We start from the raw sequence: 18,567 nt of genomic DNA on the forward strand, positions 1-18,567 counted from the left end.
TCTTTGAAATTTAACAAAAGTTAAAAAAAAGTCCATTACTTTGTTAAGGTTTTTGAATAACCTTTGAAACTTAATAAAAATTAAAAAAAATTTCATTAATTAAATTAATTTGTAGGATTATATCAATCTCACTAAATAATATTTGTTAAAACTTTTTTTTTCTTGGTTATTCACTATGTACCACTATGTGCTCGTAGCTCTAGTTAAACATCGAAGGGAAGAACTTTGTATTTAAGTCTCTCAATTCGATCCACTTAGCTCTTGAATTCTCTCGGGTTAGAGATTATTGTGTGTAAGAATCTTAAAGAAAGTATGGTGATGTAAAGAAGTTGTACATCATAAGAATCAATTTGAAAACATACAATCATATATAAATACTAAATCATAATTGTGCAATACTGTGACACCCTCAAGAATTATTATATGTGTATTTTTTTATTAGCAACAAAAAAATTAATTAAAAATACAGAATCAAAGCAGAACTAAAAAAGAAAAGCAAAAACAGGATCCTAAGAGAATACAATATGAATCCCCGGAATAAGCCAACAGCCATATACCTGACCAAGCATTATTCTATAAGTATGATACACAGTTATCAGTTTATTTTCCTGCAGTTAACACGAATTTCACCTTGATTCCCTGTGAGGGGCTGAATATTTCCCATCTTAATCATCGAATTTGCGAAATCTTCGTAGAAATCTTCTGTGTCGTAGCTGTACTCTTTGACAAGCTCATCAGTAGAACCACCATTGAAGAGTTCTTGATCAGAGTGAAGAAGCCCTTTCTTTTGGACCAAATTAGAGTAATAATTTTTGTCAAATTGGGCAGCAGTTGGGTCCAAAGGAGAAAGGTTGGAGTCACCACCAGTTGTAGGGCAAATGTATTTAAGATCTTTTGCAAAGTCAGAGTCGATGTTGGAGTCCTCGTAGATACGATCCCTAAAGGTAGCACAACGTGCATATCCGAGGGTGTGGCCTCCAGCAAGAACAACGAGGTCCTTCTCATCAAGACCATGGTTTCTGAAGTTGGTGATGAGTTCAGAGAGGCTAAAAAATGGTGCTGGAATGTTTGCATCTGCTGCTGCCCGACTTGCTGTGGTAGAGTCTCTTCTCCCCAGTTTCACCTTCCATGTTGGCCCACCTAACTGCATGGTGCATGCACATTATTCTTACAATGAAATTTACAGTGCAGACTAATTCAAGTCAAAACGTTAAGCTCAGTTTTTCATATATTACGTGTAGTAGTTGTGGTTATGGAGTTATAATAAACTATATATTGTTACTCACCGCAACGACAGAGTCACGAGCTGCAACAGCCAATATGTCTGCGCAGGAAACAACAGGTTTACCGCATGCTTCGTCCACAGCCTGCTTGATCTCATCCACCACTTCAAACCCTCGAGCAGATTCAAAATTAGCATTTGAATTCTTTTCGCTGTCAATGGAGGATGTTGAATCTAGAAGAATTGAACCATCACAGCCCTGAAATCACCCTCACAAAACCAAGTTAAACTTATTACATTCATTCTCCCAACGTACATGGATTGAGTAATATTTTCATAAGGAAAAATATGCTAAAGTTTGTAATTATTTATATATTATAAAATGTCTTATATTTATAGTGATGCGATATCTCTGATACTAAATCAATCATTTGTTGGTATTATAAGATGCAGATGAATATGCTGTACACAAGAATAGATTGTCTTACGTTAACAAAGCAGTCATGGAAGTGCAAGCGTGTCAAGGATGCTCCCATACGGCGTTCTTTCTGCACCGCAGTCTCCACAACAGTTTTGATGGTGCTCAAAGCTTTGGGGCAAGAGTAGTCATAGTAATGAGATGACAATTCTGAGAAAGCTGAGGTTGCAAGAGCAGAAAACACAAAGACATGCAGAAGAACAAAGAAATATCCTCGCAATGCCATTCTATATATCACTATGTAATGATTGAACAAGGTGTATATATAGTACTCCTTCAGATCTGTGAGAAATGATAAAACCTATATGATATATATGAATTTGTTTGAATTGCTATTGCCTCCATTGCTGTTTTTATAGAGGCACTGAAGCAGGTGTGTGAGTACAATTTTTCTATTGATCCATAAAGAAATACCAATAAAATATATTGCACCATATCATACCCAGTAATATGTGGACCGAGCCATGAAAAAGACCATTTCACCTTAAAGAAACATTCACGGTAGGTATAAAGCAGAAATAAAAAAAATGGTATAAAACGAATACTTCAATTATTGATTTAGTCCAAAGAGGGTGGTTTATTGATATATGTAGGCCAACTAAAGCTAGTAATGACAAAGGAAATAGATGCATATAGTTTTCTACTAAAGCAATAGTCGAATATGATACGCCATTAACGTAGAAAATTCAATACTAAGAAATTACGAGTTTTAGTCAATGAGGTTAATTAGTTATTCTTATTTTATTATAAGCACGTAGAAGTTTCAAAATCATACATATGAACGATGTAATATATATGGTCATCTTCTACCCCTCCCACCACCTAGCTGTCCAAAAACGATCTATATGCAATGGTTTGCTTATTAACAAAAAATTCGCATATAGTCAACTGATTTAAATTAATTTTAATATAATTTTTTCTTTTATAATACTAAAATTTTTATAAACACTATAATAAAATCATTAAATAAAAATTAATTTTAGAGAAAAAAAATAAGTACTTGCTATATTGAGAAAATTAGATACTATTTTAGAGACTAAACAAATTATTGATATATAAATTAGTTTCTATTATTGATAAAACTTTCTAAATTGTTATATAATTTGATAGCAATGTTTTAGATACCAACTTTAAAATTTAAATAATTGGTAGCTAAAACCTAATTAACTAATTAGATACCAATTTAGAAACTATTTATCAATAAAAACTAATTTTGATACCAATAATTTTTTTACTCTCTAATATAATATCTAATTTTGTCATTATAGCAACTAATTATTTTTTGTCTCTAAAATTAGTTTTTATTTAATAATTTTTTTTAGTGAAAGTAAATTAAACAATAATTTATATATATATATATATATATATATATATATATATTTTTTTTTTTTTTCTTTTGTTGACCAAGAATTTTGATAATTAATTTAAAAAGGAAAATTTTGTATAAAAAAATAACTTTTACGAGTTTTATATTTAATTAGCAAATAAATTTGTAAGAAAAAAAGGAGACCAGGCACGTGCACTAAGCCAAAAGTACTGTAATATTCTTTAAATTAAGTAGTAATAATATTTTTTAACGAGTTATGAAGTTATAACTTATTTCATTATTTTAGGATTTTGTATGACAAATCCCATTGTCGTAGAGTTTTCCTTGTTTGAAAGTAAAGATATATACACACTACACCATTTATCATTTTCAGTAACATTTGTAACATTTATTTAAAATCTTACCATATATAAATTTTATGTGCTATAGTAACATTTTTACCTATAAATATCACTATAATATAAATATAACATTGTGACATTTTATAAATAAATGTTATTGAAAACAACATTAAACTAATATGTAAATATCACTATAAATAATACAAACAACACTAAGCTACTATATATTTTTTAAATTATGTTCCGGCCGGCTGACCGGGATCGTCTACGTACGTGGCTTGTCCTCGCGGGCTAGGGTTCCTTCGTTTGACTCTATCTGTGAGTACCTGAAAAGAAGTGAACAAATGGGCGCCCTCGCGGCCGTTTGCACTCCGACGATCAAGTCAGCTAGCGAGAAACATCAAAAACTGCACTGAATGACTGAAACTGCGTAACTAGAACTGTGTTGCCCTAATTGCCTTGTGCTCACTGTGAGTGTGCCGCGAAGACAACTAGGGTTTCTCTCTGTGTATCTGTGTGTATTAGGTTAAAACTCGGATCCCCCTCTTCAAACGTCCCAAGGTTCCTTTTTCTACACATCCAGCATTTAAAGCGCGCTGAAGCACATTGAAAGCGTATAAAAATGTCCCCTAAAACATTTGATAGGTAATCTTAAATTAGCGCGTACCTTAGCAAACTATCACTGAAACCTTTAATGGGCACGTGTGCATTGCCACGTGGCCTTCTGACTTGACCGTTTATTCTGTGTAGAGGGTCCCTCAGCGCCGCAACCCAACTTAGGGTTATTCTATTGTGTGAGCTTCCCTTCGAAGTACTCTCTGGCACGTGGGCCGACTTTCTGGGTGCCAACCCACGCTTCCCAATCACTAGTCACTCACCCTGGGGGGCGTATCTACCTTGCTCTCGTACCATGCACGTGGTTCTCCCCTGGTCATGGCCCTTTCATGGGTCGTATCTATCTCAGGGTCTCCCAGCAGTGGCATGGGTACTTCACGAGTCAGGTTACCCCCTACTGGTACTAGAACTTATGGCCTTGAAGCCACCTTTCTCTTCTCTTTACTACTGTTCTGTATGGTCGAGGCTCGAAGCCTCTCTGGCAATGTCTTTACTCGGTGATGCCTCTTCTGGGCGATGCCTCTCTTGGGCGATGCCTCTCTTGGGCGACGCCTCACTTAGGCGACGCCTCAGCAAGGCGATGACTCGAGCGGTCAACCTGTTGACTTCTCTTCCTTGGGTCCCTTGAGGGGTCCCACCATGCGTTGACTCTGACCTTTGGTCAACGACCGGGGACGGAACGGTACACAAGCCCCCCAGTCTTGAGCTGACACTTGTTTCAGCGAAAAGACTAAGGCCTCGTCCCATTATCCATGTGGCATTCTTGCTGACGTGACATTCCTTTGTTCAGTTTGACATGACATTCTCTGAACATTTGACGCGACGTTCTCTGCGCTTGCGAATGTGACGTTTTTTAGTTATGTTCTAATCTCTTGACACGTGGCTTGATCGCACGACTATCACTTAGCGCTTCTTGCGCTTCTCAAGTTAACGTTGCATCTTTCAAAACGCGCGCTCCAAGCCACTGTTTCATTCACTCTTCGCATTCTCTCCACTGTTCATCTTCTCAAACTCTCTCTGCAACCTTCATTCTCTCCTTCGCACTCTCAATCTTCAACCACCCTGATACTCAAAAGGTATGGTTTTTCCTCTTCGATGGCTCGCCCTTTAATTTTCTTACTGGTATATCTGCCTGGGACTGCTTATCTCTTTGCATTTCTTATATTTTGTTTCTCATTTCTCTGTCCCCCCCCCCTTTTTGGATTTCTCGTGTGGGTAGGGGTTTTCGTAGGGTTTCTCTCCCTTTTTATCCTTGTTTGCTGAACCCTTTTTCTTTCTCCGTTCTTCAGTTTTCGTCAATGGCACGTACCAAAATGACGGCCAATCCCCCTCCCCTCAACGTTAACTATAGGGACTTATACCCATGGGCTCCGGTCGAACTGCTCGACGAGTGCTCGAGCCTAGTGTCCACCAAAGCTTGGAGGGATCACATAGGGGAGCCAATTACTTACGACCATCGTGCCTTCGGGAAAAGGCACGATGATGACATTGCAGTGATCCCTTGCACTCTAGGGGAGCCCGTATGCGGGGACGCACGGGCCAACAATGGGTCCCCTTCTTCTACTTCTACCAAGTCATCTTCAAGTGTATTGGGATGCGCTTGCCTTTCTCCCGATTTGAGAGGGATTTGTTGACGGATATTAACATCGCCCCAGCCCAACTGCACCCCAATGGTTGGGCCTTTGTCAAGGCCTTTGGCATTTTGTGCGGCTTCTTCGGGTGCACACCTTCCGTTGACATCTTCCTGCACTTCTTTGAAGTGAAGAAGCAGGGGAAAATCCTCTGGGTGAGCCTCAGCAATATCCTTGGAAGGGTTCTCCTATCTCTCTTCCAACAATCCTTCAAGGGGTGGAAGGGCAAATTTTTCAAAGTCTGTTGTTCTGACTACGACCCCTCTGCCCTTGACGGTTTTCCCCTGTACTGGGTGAATGAGGTCAAGACCATGAAGTCCAAGTCGCTGGATGAACTGCCCTCGAACGATCGAGAGGCTTGCCAGATCCTGACCAGTGTGGGGGGCTTCGAAACCGCCACTCTGATATGTCTAGAGTTCAATGCCGACGCTCTAGCCAAATATATAAGTATGAATGTCCTTCTCTATAGCTTTCTGGCCTTTATTTTTGTTGGATTTCTGCATGATTGGTCTGCTCCTTTGTGTTTTAACTTTAACATGTGCCTAACCTCTGCTATATTTGTCTTCTTGATGTAGATTCTAAGATGGATAGGCAACGACGATTGCGACTGGTCCAAGTGCTGAAGTCCAAGGATGGGGCTTTGGCGTCTCCACTCTCAACCTCTTCCGCACCCCCATCTTCTCCTAACCCCCAACCTCAACCTGCAACAACACCAACGAATCCAACAACCCCAGCTTCTCCCCATCCACTTCCAAGTTCTCCACCTCCCATCGCAGCCGTGCCTCTCGCGCTGGTTGAGGCGGGTGCTTCCTCAGCCCCCTTGACAAGGGTAAGCGGGTGGTGGAGGTTGTTTCTGATGATGAGGACTCTGCTGAGGGGCAAGTATTCAAACGACAAAGAACCCAGCATGCCCCTCAGATGGTTACCTCCGCTACTTCCTCCTCTCATGGGGCGGAGTCCTTAAGGGAGGATCCACCGAGCGCCACTTCCCCTCCCCAATTAGTGCATCAGGAGAGGGGGTTTGAAGCTGAACCCGTGGGCGTTCTTCCCCCTGCCCCAGAACTTCCTCTTCCCATGCAGGAGTCATTAAGGGGATTTCTGAGCCTGGGATCTGCTAGTAGCCAAGCTGAAGAGCCCCAGAGGGAGAGCATGTACTATTACATGGGCCTCTTCATGTCTTGTGCCTACACTTGGCACAAACAGTCCAGGGCAAAAACCGCCCAAGCTTCTGCCTTCCAAGCTCTGGAGAAGGAAATTGCTTCTCTGAAAGAGGGGCAGGAGAAGCTAAAAGAGGAGAAAGAGAGGCTAGCCGCCCACTGGGGGCGTCAAGAGGGTTCTTACAAAGAGTCCCTGAGGGTGGCACAAAAGGCAAGGGAGGAGGCCAACAAACGACTGCACGAGGTGGCTCAATCCCAGGCAAGGCTTCTCAATGAGGTGGTCCCCCTTCGCACAAAGATCGCTGACCTTGAGGCGGCTGCAGAAACCTCTAAGGTATATCAGAAGAAACTCGAGGACCATTGCATGGACCGGGAGCAGAAGTTGGGGAAGATGGAGGTCGCTTTTGCAAACAAAACTTATGAGTGTACCCAGTTAACCACTGAGAAGGCCACCCTCCAAGTCAAAGTCCAAGAGTTGACCTCTGCCTTGGCCTCCAAGGACCGAGAGATGACCGCTCAAGCTGCCAACTTCAAGGTTGCTAAGGAGAAACTAGTTGAGGAATCCGCCTCTAGTTTCGTCGAAGGGTTTGCTGAGGCTCTTGTCCAAGCTGCCTGCGTGAACCCAGGCATCAACGCCACTGGGTGCAGCCCTTTGAACGAAGTGGTTGATGGCAAGCTCGTGCCTTTGGAGGCCCCTGAAGAATAGCCTCACTTTGTGTTTCGACTCAATATCTGGCATGCATATGATTGCTTTTTTGCTTAATTTGCAACTGTCGCGAACTTTGTCTGTAATTATTACTCTTGATCTTTGCTTAAATGCTTATTTAAAACTTTATCTTCACATGCTTCCAACTTCTCTTGCACTTTTATCTGCTTTCTTTCCTACATCAAAGGCCCAACTGGTGCTTGCCTTCAATGTATTTCTCGGTTGCTTCTCTTTCACTCTTTAGGTAGCGCGTGTTTCTCCCTCTTATTCTTTCTTCTTAAGGTGTGAGGCACACCTTTTAACGACTCATGCTTCTGTGCTTCTTCTTCTTAATCTTCGAGTTTCTTTTTCCCTCTAAACTTGTGAAATCTTCGGCCTGCTCCCTACTTACCTTTTCGGGGCCCAAGGCCCTCGTAGCCGAAGGCAGTACTGACTTTCTCATCGATTTGGGATGACAGGGGAGTCTCTTTTTCTTTGGCCTCGACATCGCTCGGAGGCGCGAAGGCCTTATCCTAGTTGTGCTGAATGTCTACGCCCAAGGAGAGACCTGCTCTGGGTGTCCTCAGCGTGTCTAAATACTTTGGGACTAAGTCGTACTTTGGTGCCCACGCCCTGCTATTCATACTTGAGGAGGGGGCGTCCCAAAGGAATCCCTTAGCCCCTGCTCAAGGAGTATGCGCCCGGATTTTAACTTATACTGATATCTGGTACCGGCGCTAGCTATTCATACTTGAGGAGGGGGCGTCCCAAAGGAGTCCCTTACCCCCTGCTCAAGGACTAAGCGCCCGGATTTTAACTTACACTGATATTTGGTACCAGGGCTAGCTGTTCATGCTTGAGGAGGGGGCGTCCCAGAGGAATCCCTTAGCCCCTGCTCAAGGACTAAGCGCCCGGATTTTAACTTACACTGATATCTGGTACCGGGGCTAGCTGTTCATACTTGAGGAGGGGGCGTCCCAAGGGAATCCCTTAACCCCTGCTCAAGGACTAAGCGCCCGGATTTTAACTTACACTGATATCTGGTACCGGGGCTAGCTGTTCATACTTGAAGAGGGGGTGTCCCAAGGGAATCCCTTAACCCCTGCTCAAGGACTAAGCGCCCGGATTTTAACTTACACTGATATACCTGTTATTTCGCTCCAGGCTTGACTTCCACTTGATTACCTGGTGGCGATGCCTACTTCTGGCGACGCCTTGTCCTGGCGATGCCTTATCTTGGCCTTGCTATCTTAGCGACGCCTTCTTTGGGCGACGTCCTTTCTTGCCGAAGCCTCGTCTTGGCGACGCCTTACCTTGGCGACGCCTTGTTCGGGCGACGCCTTACCTTGGCGACGCCTTGCCCGGGCGACGCCGATATTGTCTTTTTCTTTGATCTTAGGTTTTACAAGGCAAGGAAAAACTAAGGCAAATATATCTTTAAACTTTCCTTTTCTTTATTTGGGTGACCTCATTAAAAAACCCTCGAGAGGGAAAAAGAGTGCCCCCTTTACAAAATCTTAACTGAAATAAAACTTCAAATTTGTCGCGTTCCAACTACGTGGGATGGGGCCTCCTTCTAGAGTCTCTAGCTTGTACGACCCATTCCCTTTGGCCTTGGTTACTCTGAACAGTCCAGTCCACTTGGGAGACAGTTTATTTTCTATCTCGTAAGGGTGAGCCTTCCTCAGGACCAAATCCCCGACCTGAAATTGTCGTATCTTCACCTTGGAGTTGTATTGACGCTCCATTCTTCTCTTCACGGCCTCAGCCTTAATTTTCGCTTCTTCTCTAGCTTCATCTATCAGGTCCAGGTTCACCCTCCTTTCTTCGTTGGACTCTTCCGCCACGAAACCTAGGAAACGGGGCGAGATTTCGTGTATCTCCACTGGGATCATGGCGTCCGATCCGTACACCAGGCTGAAAGGTGTCTCCATGGTAGTGGATTGAGGCGTGGTGTGGTAAGCCCATACAATCCTTGGCACTTCTTCTGCCCATGCCCCTTTAGCCTTCTCTAATCTGCGCTTCAATCCTCTCAACAAAACTCTGTTTGCTGATTCGACCTGCCCATTTGTCTGGGGGTGTTCGACTGACGCGAATACCTGCTTGATTCCTACTTCTGTACATAACTTCCCCAACTGCTGGCTCGCGAACTGGGTGCCATTGTCTGAAATGAGACGCCTTGGCACCCTAAAACGACATACAATGTTTTTGCAAACAAAGTGTTGTACCTTGTGGGCGGTGATCTGTGCCACCGGCTATGCCTCTATCCACTTGGTGAAATATTCGATGGCAACGATCAGGTATTTCATCTGCCTTATTGCCAATGGAAACGGGCCTAGGATATCAATTCCCCAGGTGTGGAAAGGCCACGGGCTGTATATGGATCTTAACTCCTCTGGCGGCGCCTTGTGCCAATCGGCATGCCTCTGACACTGCTTGCAATGCTGGGCGTATCGTACACAATCCTCTCTTACTGTTGGCCAGAAGAAACCTGCACGTATCACCTTGGACGCCAAGGATCTTCCTCCACGTGGCTCCCACAAATACCTTCGTGAAGTTCGACCATTATCCTGGTGCACTCATCGCCGCTTACGCACGTCAAGATAGGGTGCGTAAACCCATGCCTGAACAATATCCCATCCACTAAGGTGTACCTGGCGGCGTTCCTCTTAGTCTTCTTGCCCTCCTCTGGCTCTGCTGGGAGGATCCCATCCGCCAAGTATCGCCTGTAAGGGGTCATCCAAGTGTCACCTTCCTCCAAAGCGCATACCTGTACACTCCTTTCTTCATCTGGCGAGGCTACATAAGTACTAATGCAAGGTGCCCTCACCGTCTCTTGACTCAACGAGCGATGACTCCTTGGTTTTCCTCTCGTTGTACTAACGTGAAGGACGTCTACCCTGAGGGTCTCCTGTATTACGGTCCTCTGCTTTCCCCCTTTGCCTGAGCTGGCCAGCTTGGCAAGCAGGTCAGCACTGGCATTTTGCTCCCTGGGGACATGCACCAGCTCAAACGCAGCGAAGGCTCTTTTCAATACCTCGACGTACCTCAGATACGCAGCCATCCGTGGGTCCTTCGCTTGGTACCCCCCTGTTACTTGTCCTGTGACTAATTGTGAGTCACTCTTTGCCAAGAGGCTCTGAGCACCCATTTCTTTATCCAAAAGCATCCCGGCAATCAACGCCTCGTACTCCGCCTGGTTGTTGCTTGCCTTGAAGGCGAAGCGCAAAGCCTGTTCGATTAACACACCATTAGGTCCTTCCAGGATTATTCCAGCGCCGCTCCCTTGCTGGTTGGAAGATCCATCCACTGAGAGCATCCACTGTGCCCCTGCTTCCACCTCTTGAGGATCTCCTCCTGGTGAAAGTTCTGCTACAAAGTCAGCATAGACCTGGCCTTTGATGGATCCCCGGGGCTCGTACTGGATGTCAAATTCTGACAATTCCACTGCCCAGCGTACCATCCTCCCGGCCACGTCTGGCTTCTGGAGTACCTTCTGGATGGGAAGGTCCGTCATTACCACCACCGTGAAACTGTGGAAATAGTGGTGAAGCCTTCATGCTGAGAATACTACTGCCAGTGCTGCCTTCTCTAGTGACTGGTATCTTGACTTTGGGCCTTGCAAAGCCTTGCTTACGAAGTATATTGGCCTCTGTACTTGGTCTTGTTCCTGGACCAGTACAGAGCTAATGGCCCATTCTGTTACTGCAAAGTATAGGCGGAGGGGGACGCCTACTTGTGGCTTGCAAAGCACGGGTGGCGTCGCCAAGTACTCCTTCAGCTTGAGGAACGCTGCTTCGCACTCGTCTGTCCACGTAAAACGACTATTCCTCTTGAGGCATTGGAAATAGTGGTGCCCCTTTTCCCACTAGCTGATACGAATCTCGACAATGCTACCATTCGCCCCGTCAGTTGTTGAACTTCCTTCACTGAAGTTGGGCTCCTCATGGCGATGATGGCTGCACACTTGTCAGGATTCGCTTCTATTCCTCTTTCCGTGAGCATGAAACCTAGGAAATTTCCTGCCTCTACGCCGAAGACGCACTTCTCTGGGTTCAACTTTAGGTGGTACTTCGATATGGTGGCGAACAACTCTTCCATATCAGCTGTGTGTCGGCCCCTCTCGCTCGAGGTCACCACCATGTCGTCTACGTAGGCCTGCACGTTTCTTCTTAGCATCGGTGCAAGGATTTTGTCCATCAATCTCTGGTAGGTGGCGCCTGCATTTTTCAAACCAAATGGCATTACCTTATAACAGTAGCTACATGTATTTGTCATAAACGCCGTTTTGCTTTCGTCCCTGGGATGCATCTTGATCTGATTGTAACCTGAGAATGCAACCAAGAAACTCAGCATCTTGCTGCCCGAGGCACTGTCTACTAATGTGTCAATGTTGGGGAGTGGGTACGAATCCTTCGGGCATGCCTTGTTCAGATCTGTGAAGTGTACACACATCCTCCACTTCCCATTTGCCTTCTTGACTAGGACTACGTTGGCTAGCCACTCGGGGTATTGTATTTCCCTGATGTGCCAAGCGTTTAGTAGCTTCTGAGTCTCTTCCTTCACGACGAGGCATCGCTCCTCGTTGAACTTCCTCCTTCTCTGCCGCACAGGGCGGGCCTTGGTGTCCATGGTAAGGCGATGGGACAAGAAATCTGGGTCGATACCTGGCATGTCTGCTGCGGTCCATGCAAATGTGTCTAGGTGCCGCGAGATCACTGCCGTTACCTCTCTTTGTTCTTCCCGGCTCAAGTGGCGTCCTAATTTGAACGCCTTATCCCCTATTTGTCTTTCCACCACGTTGTCCTCTGGTTGGGGTTGCTCACGCTGCACGCTCGCCGGGCGAGACTCGGTCATGGGATCCTCTTCCATGGGCGTCGCCTCCTCGGGTGTCGCCTCCTCTGACTCTTCTTCCATAGGCAAGGCGCCGCAACGTCTTCCCTTTGTGCATACGTCATCCACAGGCATCGCCTCTGTAGGTAAAGCGTCGTCGGGCGTGGACTCCGTGGGCATCGCCTCTTCTACGGATTCTAGCTCTGTTGACGAGCCTGAAACGAGAGGTCGTTCAATTACCATCACCACGCCTCTCTTTGTTTTTAAACTATTCTCCTAGCACTTTCGGGCTTCTTCCTGGTCTGACTTGATGACTATCACTTTGCCGCTAAGGTCTGGCAACTTCATCTTCATGTGGCGAGTGGAAGGTACTGCCCTCAATCTGTTTAGGGCGGGTCTGCCCAACAAAATGTTATAGGCTGAGTTGGCGTTAACCACCAGGTACCAGATACTTTCGGTACGTGACGCCGTTCCATCAGTGAACGTCGTCCTCAGCTCCAAGTACCCACGTACCTCCACTGTGTTATCTGCAAATCCGTACAAGCATCCGGTATAGGGTCTCAAGAGGTCTGGGGACAACTGTAGCTTGTTGAAGGTCGTCCAGAACATGACATCTGCGGAACTGCCCTGGTCGACGAGGACCCTATGTACCTTCCTTCCTGCTGTAACTACTGAGATGACCACAGGGTCATTGTCGTGAGGGACGACATCCCGTAGGTCAGCCCTTGTGAACACAAGGTCTGATTCCCAAGGGTCGTCCGGAAATTCCTCTGCAACTGAATTTACTGACCTCACATACTTTTTACGTTGAGAGGCAGTGGACCCTCCTCCAGAAAATCCACCAGAAATGGTGTGAACCTCCTCATGGACTGGCATCTCGTGTGCCTGGCCTTCCTCTTGTACTGCCGTGGCTGCCGTTGTAGTGGGCCCTGCGAGGTAATCCTTTAGGAAACCACTCTTCACAAGCTCATCCAACTGATAGCCCAGCGCCAAACAGTTGTTAATATGATGTCCAAATGCTTCGTGGAATTCGCACCACGATTCCTTGTGGGGCCCTAAAATTTTGTCAGTCTTCGCTGGAGGCCTCAATCTGTCTGCTATGTTGGGCACAACGATGAGGTCTTTGAGCTCCACCACAAAGTTGTGCCTCAGTGGTCTACTTCCCTCTCTTCTTCCTTCCACTCGGCCCCTAGGCGGGGCCCTCCTCACCTCGTAGGTGCGCTTCTTGTCTGGGTTCCTTCTCTCTGTGGCAGCTTCGTGGATCGTAGCAAGTTGTGTGCGTACCTGCGCCCTTGGTCGTGCAGGTGCAGCAGGCATGCACTTCTCGTAGGCCTCGCCCTCTGAGGCAATGTGCTCCAACGCTCGTCGCCTCACTTCAGCAAAGGTCTTGGGAAGCTTGCAGTTAAGCGACTTACCAAAAGACCCGGGTCGCACCCCCTTCCTGAATGCGTATGCAATCATGGGTTCATCGGTGGTACCCACCTTCACTACTTGTGCTCCAAAGCGGCTTATGTATTCCTTCAGGATCTCACCTTGGAATTGTTTCACGTCGAAAAGGTCGTACGAAACTGGGGCTGGGGCCCTGTTGGCTAAATACTGTTCTCTGAACAGCCGCGAGAGCTGGGCGAAAGACGTGAACTGACCCTCTGGAAGGCTGATGAACCAATCTATAGTCATTCCCGTCAACGTGCTCATGAAAAGCTTGCACCTCGCGGTGTCGGAACCGCCTACCAGCAACATCTGCGTGTGGAACGCCGTGAGGTGTGCCTCAGGATCCTCCACCCCTGTGAAGGTCACCTTGGGCCCCGTGAACGTACTGGGTATCGCCGTCTCCAGGATTGCCTGCGAGAATGGTGTTGTGAATTCCCTAGGTGGGGATGCGGCCTAAGGTTCATCTCCGCCGCGCCACCCACGGTGCAACTCCTCGTTGGTACGATGGAGTTCATCGTTTCTTGCTTGAGAGGCTGCAAGATCCGCTCGCATGCGCTCCTGCTCCACTTTCGAGGCCGCCATTGCGTCCTGCAGCCCTTGCATCATGCCCATGAGTTGTTGCATGGTCATTTCTTCACTCCTAGCGCGTGCTGGTCTCGTGGTCATGGCTTTCTGGAAAATTTCGTAACTTGTCTAGGTCTTAAGAACTGGAACTGAGAATCTTGTGTGGTGGGACTGACGTTTTAGATCCGCCCCACGGTGGGCGCCAAATGTTCCGGCCGGCTGACCAGGATCGTCTACGTACGTGGCTTGTCCTCGCAGGCTAGGGCACCTTCGTTTGGCTCTATCAGTGAGTACCTGAAAAGAAGTGAACAAATTCGTCTTTGCGTATCTGTGTGTATTAGGTTAACACTCGGATCCCCCTCTTCAAACGTCCCAAGGTTCCTTTTTATACACATCCAGCATTTAAAGCGCGCTGAAGCACATTGAAAGCGTATATAAATGTCCCCTAAAACATTTGATACGTAATCTTAAATTAGCGCGTACCTTAGCAAACTTTCACTGAAACCTTTAATGGGCACGTGTGCATTGCCATGTGGCCTTCTGACTTGACCGTTTATTCTGTGCAAAGGGTCCCTCAGCGCCGCAACCCAACTTAGGGTTATTCTATTGTGTGAGCTTCCCTTCGAAGTACTCTCTGGCACGTGGGCCGACTTTCTGGGTGCCAACCCACGCTTCCCAATCACTAGTCACTCACCATGGGGGTCGTATCTATCTCAGGGTCTCCCAGCAGTGGCATGGGTACTTCACGAGTCAGGTTACCCCCTACTGGTACTAGAACTTATGGCCTTGAAATCACCTTTCTTTTCTCTTTACTACTGTTCTGTATGGTCGAGGCTCGAAGCCTCTCTGGCGATGTCTTTACTCGGTGATGCCTCTTCTGGACGATGCCTCTCTTGGGCGATGCCTCTCTTGGGCGACGCCTCACTTAGGCGATGCCTCAGCGAGGCGATGACTCGAGCGGTCAACCTGTTGACTTCTCTTCCTTGGGTCCCTTGAAGGGTCCCACTATGCGTTGACTCTGACCTTTGGTCAACGCCCGGGGACGGGACGGTACAAATTATTAAAATATAACTTAGTAAATAAATAATACAATAAATAAATTTAAACTAATATATATTATTTTTTTAAATCTTACTAGAAAATAATGTTTTCCATTAAATAAAGTAAATTTTTTTTTTCAAAATTGTTAGTTCATTGTAAAAATCAACAAACATAAATTAATTTTAAAAAATAGTTAATTATTATATTTATTAAATAATTATTAGAAAGAATTTTTACTTATTCATTTAAATTTGTATATTAAAAATTTTGTATATTAAAAAAATTTGAAACCGTTACATTATTTTGTTCTTGTCGGTTGAATCATTCGTCGGTTGATTCGAACGGCAATCCCTGACCCTCCTATCTCCGCTCGAGAAACGAATTTCCTTGGTTGAAGAATCTTTCACCTACTAAGACAAAGGGCGCCTTCATGGCCGTTTGCACTTCGACGCTCAAGTTAGTATTAGGGCAAAGAAAGACTAAGTGTATAAAGTAGTTTCAGTCTTAGAAACTATGTCCCTTGTTAGGGTTCTTAGCATCCTTTATATAGGTTGAAACTAGGGTTTACCTTTGTTCAGTTACCCATGTCTAGGGTTCCTTGAGAACGACCTTGCGCCGCTATTACACAATCTTAGCATAATCTGGCACATAGGACTTCCCTTAACTGAAGTGCAACGACTAACAGTATGGCCGCCTAGGTACCAACTTGTGCACCAAATCTCTGGGGCCATTTGCTCTGCGGGTGCCCTAAGTATTCACGTGCCATGCATGCAGCTTCCCTTGGAAACCCTAACCCTAACGGGCCTTAGCGCCTCCAAGAACTATTTACTTGTGTCGCGCTTGAATGCGCTATACATACCACCTGCATGGATCCCTCGTGTCTTAGGGCTTCCTCCCATCACTAATGTTTAATTGGTAACTACAGTAATTATGGGGCCCACCTTACGTGGTCATTCATAACTGCTCAGACCACCGACGTCTGATCTCTCCCTCTGTTGGCGCGGTCCGATGTCGATCCTTGACGTCGATGTTCGAGGACTGATCGGTACACAAGCCTCCCAGTCTCGAGCTGTAACTTGTTCTAGCGAAGAGACTTAGTGATCGCCCTAGGCGACCTACGTGGCACTGGGTGACAGGATGTGAACAGTACATCGAAGTGACGTCTCACCATACTTTTTAAATCAGCGCTCACGTGCCAAGTGTTGAACCAAGTGGTGTTCAAGTTTTGAAGAATCCAAATCCTTTGAAGGATGTTGAAGCCTCTGTTGTGCTTGATGTTGCTGTGCTGGTTTAGCTTAGTTCTGGGGTAGTTTAGATGTTGTAATCCACCCTTTGATTAAATCTAAAGCATAGGCATTCTCAATCTTTGTGAAAGTAAAAGGTTTTCAAAACTAAGTTAAAACAATCGATTGTTTTGTCGAAACAACCGATTGTTTATACTTAGGTGTTTTGAGAAAAAGATTGAAAACTGTTTTTAAAATGGTTGAACTGTTAAGTACCAAAACAACCGATTGATTCGAGGAAACAACCGATTGTTTGTTTTGGGACCATAACAGAAAAATTGTTTTAGCTTTGACTGAGCTTTAAATGATTTAACTGCCTACGCTCCAGTCATTAAATGCTTTGACCAATCTTTTAATGCAATTTAAGAGTTTGTTAAGATTTGATAACAAACTACATCTTTGAATATATTCAGAAAAACAGATTTGACAATTAACAATCTTTGACAAGTTTTTTGCTAAGAGTTTTTGAGTTTTTCAAAGAGCAGAGATTGCTAAGAGTTTGTGATTGATCAAAGTGTATGGAATAGGATTCTGCTTGTATTGATTTCAGATTATCTTCTGTAACAAGTGTAATCCTTGTACTCTGTTGAACAAGTTTCGTTTATGTGTTTTGCTGATATTGGGTGTGTGTTCTTGAGGGGATCAAGATCAGCAATCTTAGTGATGGTATGTTGGCCAAGGAGAGTGTGTTTCTTGAGGTGTTCAAGGTCATTCTCTTGGTTTTTGTGTAAGTGATCAAGGTGTGATTGCTTAGTGGATTTCCTCAGGGTTTCTGAGAAGACTGGATGTAGCTCTGGATTTGGAGTGAACCAGTATAAACAACTGTGTACAATCTCTCTATCCCTATCTCTTTAAATTCAGTTGTGTCATTTGATAAATGTTATAAACAACCGATTGTTTTTCCAGTATTGTGGTTTTGCTTTATGTTTTGAAAAACTGAATTCTTAATCAAGGTTTTATTGAAGTTTTTTCATTCTAGACTTAAAAGTTTACGAAAATCTTTCTTAAACAATTCACCCCCCTCTCGTTTAAGGTCATACATTCTAATAATTGGCATCAAGAGCTTGGTTCTTGAAAGTTATTCAAGTTGATCTAAAAATCCTTTTTCTATGGTTGGAAAACTATCCTTTGAGGAGGGTGCTTCAATCTACAAACCACCTTTATTCTGTGGATTGAATTATAAGTTTTGGGAAGCAAGAATGAAAATATTTATTGAATCTATTGATAAAAGAATTTGGGATTCAATTGAGAATGGTCCTTACATTCCAAAGTTCAAAAAGGGTAATTCTTTCATTACAAAACCTTTGTCTAAATGGACAAATGGTGAATGTAAGATGGCTTAGCTTGATCGGTTTGCTCAAAACATTATAGCTTCTGCACTAGATACTAATGAATATTTCAGGATATCAAAGTGCAAAACTGCCAAGGATATGTGGGAGACTCTCAAGGCTGCTCATGAACCAAGGGAAGCAATGACAAAGAGTCAAGCAAGAAGGAGAAGAAGGCAAAATAAGAAAAGCCTCAATCTTTGCTTCATGACCAGAAGGGAGGATGACTCAAGTAGTGTAAGTTCATCAAACTCTTCAAACTCTGAAAATTATGGTCAATTGCTTCAAGTCTTTCAAGAAACGCATGAAGAAGCCAACCGATTGGCTCTCTTGAACAATCGGTTAAAAGAAAAGAACAGTTGGCTTGAAAACAGAGTAAAGGCACTGGAAGAGGATTTAGAAAATTCAAAAACAGATTTTGAAAATCTGGAAATCATTTATAAAAACTCCTCTTGCAAGTGTGATACTCTAGTTTGTGAAAATTGCGAAAATCTTGAAAAGAAGGTCCACTATCTTGTTAAAACAGTGGATAAGCTTTCTAAAGGCCAATCCAACTTTGAGAGTGTTCTAGCATCTCAAAACTGTGTTTTTGGAAAAGCTGGATTGGGTTTTAATCCACAAAACAAACAAG

The 18,567-nt window shown here is 44.6% G+C and overlaps 2 protein-coding genes across 2 annotated transcripts; both read right to left on the reverse strand.

Moving 5' to 3' along the window:
- Positions 1-416: 416 nt before the first annotated feature.
- On the reverse strand, positions 417-2,026 carry LOC137818644 (peroxidase P7). Its single transcript, XM_068622181.1, has 3 exons — positions 1,711-2,026; positions 1,287-1,481; positions 417-1,144 (listed from the first exon to the last, which is right to left on the reverse strand). Exons 1-3 carry the CDS (start codon positions 1,924-1,926, stop codon positions 596-598), a joined length of 960 nt encoding a protein of 319 aa, XP_068478282.1. The 5' UTR covers positions 1,927-2,026; the 3' UTR covers positions 417-595.
- A 6,947-nt stretch (positions 2,027-8,973) lies between these two features.
- On the reverse strand, positions 8,974-9,390 carry LOC137815076 (uncharacterized). The gene has a single exon (XM_068618113.1). The coding sequence runs from the start codon at positions 9,388-9,390 to the stop codon at positions 8,974-8,976; it is 417 nt and encodes a 138-aa protein (XP_068474214.1).
- Between the last annotated feature and the right edge of the window lie 9,177 nt (positions 9,391-18,567).

This window comes from Phaseolus vulgaris, chromosome 10, assembly GCF_051622355.1.
Source record: "Phaseolus vulgaris cultivar YP4 chromosome 10, ASM5162235v1, whole genome shotgun sequence".
Classification (NCBI taxonomy): Eukaryota; Viridiplantae; Streptophyta; class Magnoliopsida; order Fabales; family Fabaceae; genus Phaseolus; species Phaseolus vulgaris.

Excerpts from the sequence above, each read along its gene's own strand:
- LOC137818644 (XM_068622181.1), bottom strand. The coding sequence starts at position 1,926 with ATGGCATTGCGAGGATATTTCTTTGTTCTTCTGCATGTCTTTGTGTTT. Across the intron at positions 1,482-1,710 it reads TCCATGACTGCTTTGTTAAC|GGCTGTGATGGTTCAATTCT; the intron begins GTAAGACAATCT and ends GGGTGATTTCAG. Across the intron at positions 1,145-1,286 it reads CTCGTGACTCTGTCGTTGCG|TTAGGTGGGCCAACATGGAA; the intron begins GTGAGTAACAAT and ends TGCACCATGCAG.
- LOC137815076 (XM_068618113.1), bottom strand. The coding sequence starts at position 9,390 with ATGGAGACACCTTTCAGCCTGGTGTACGGATCGGACGCCATGATCCCA.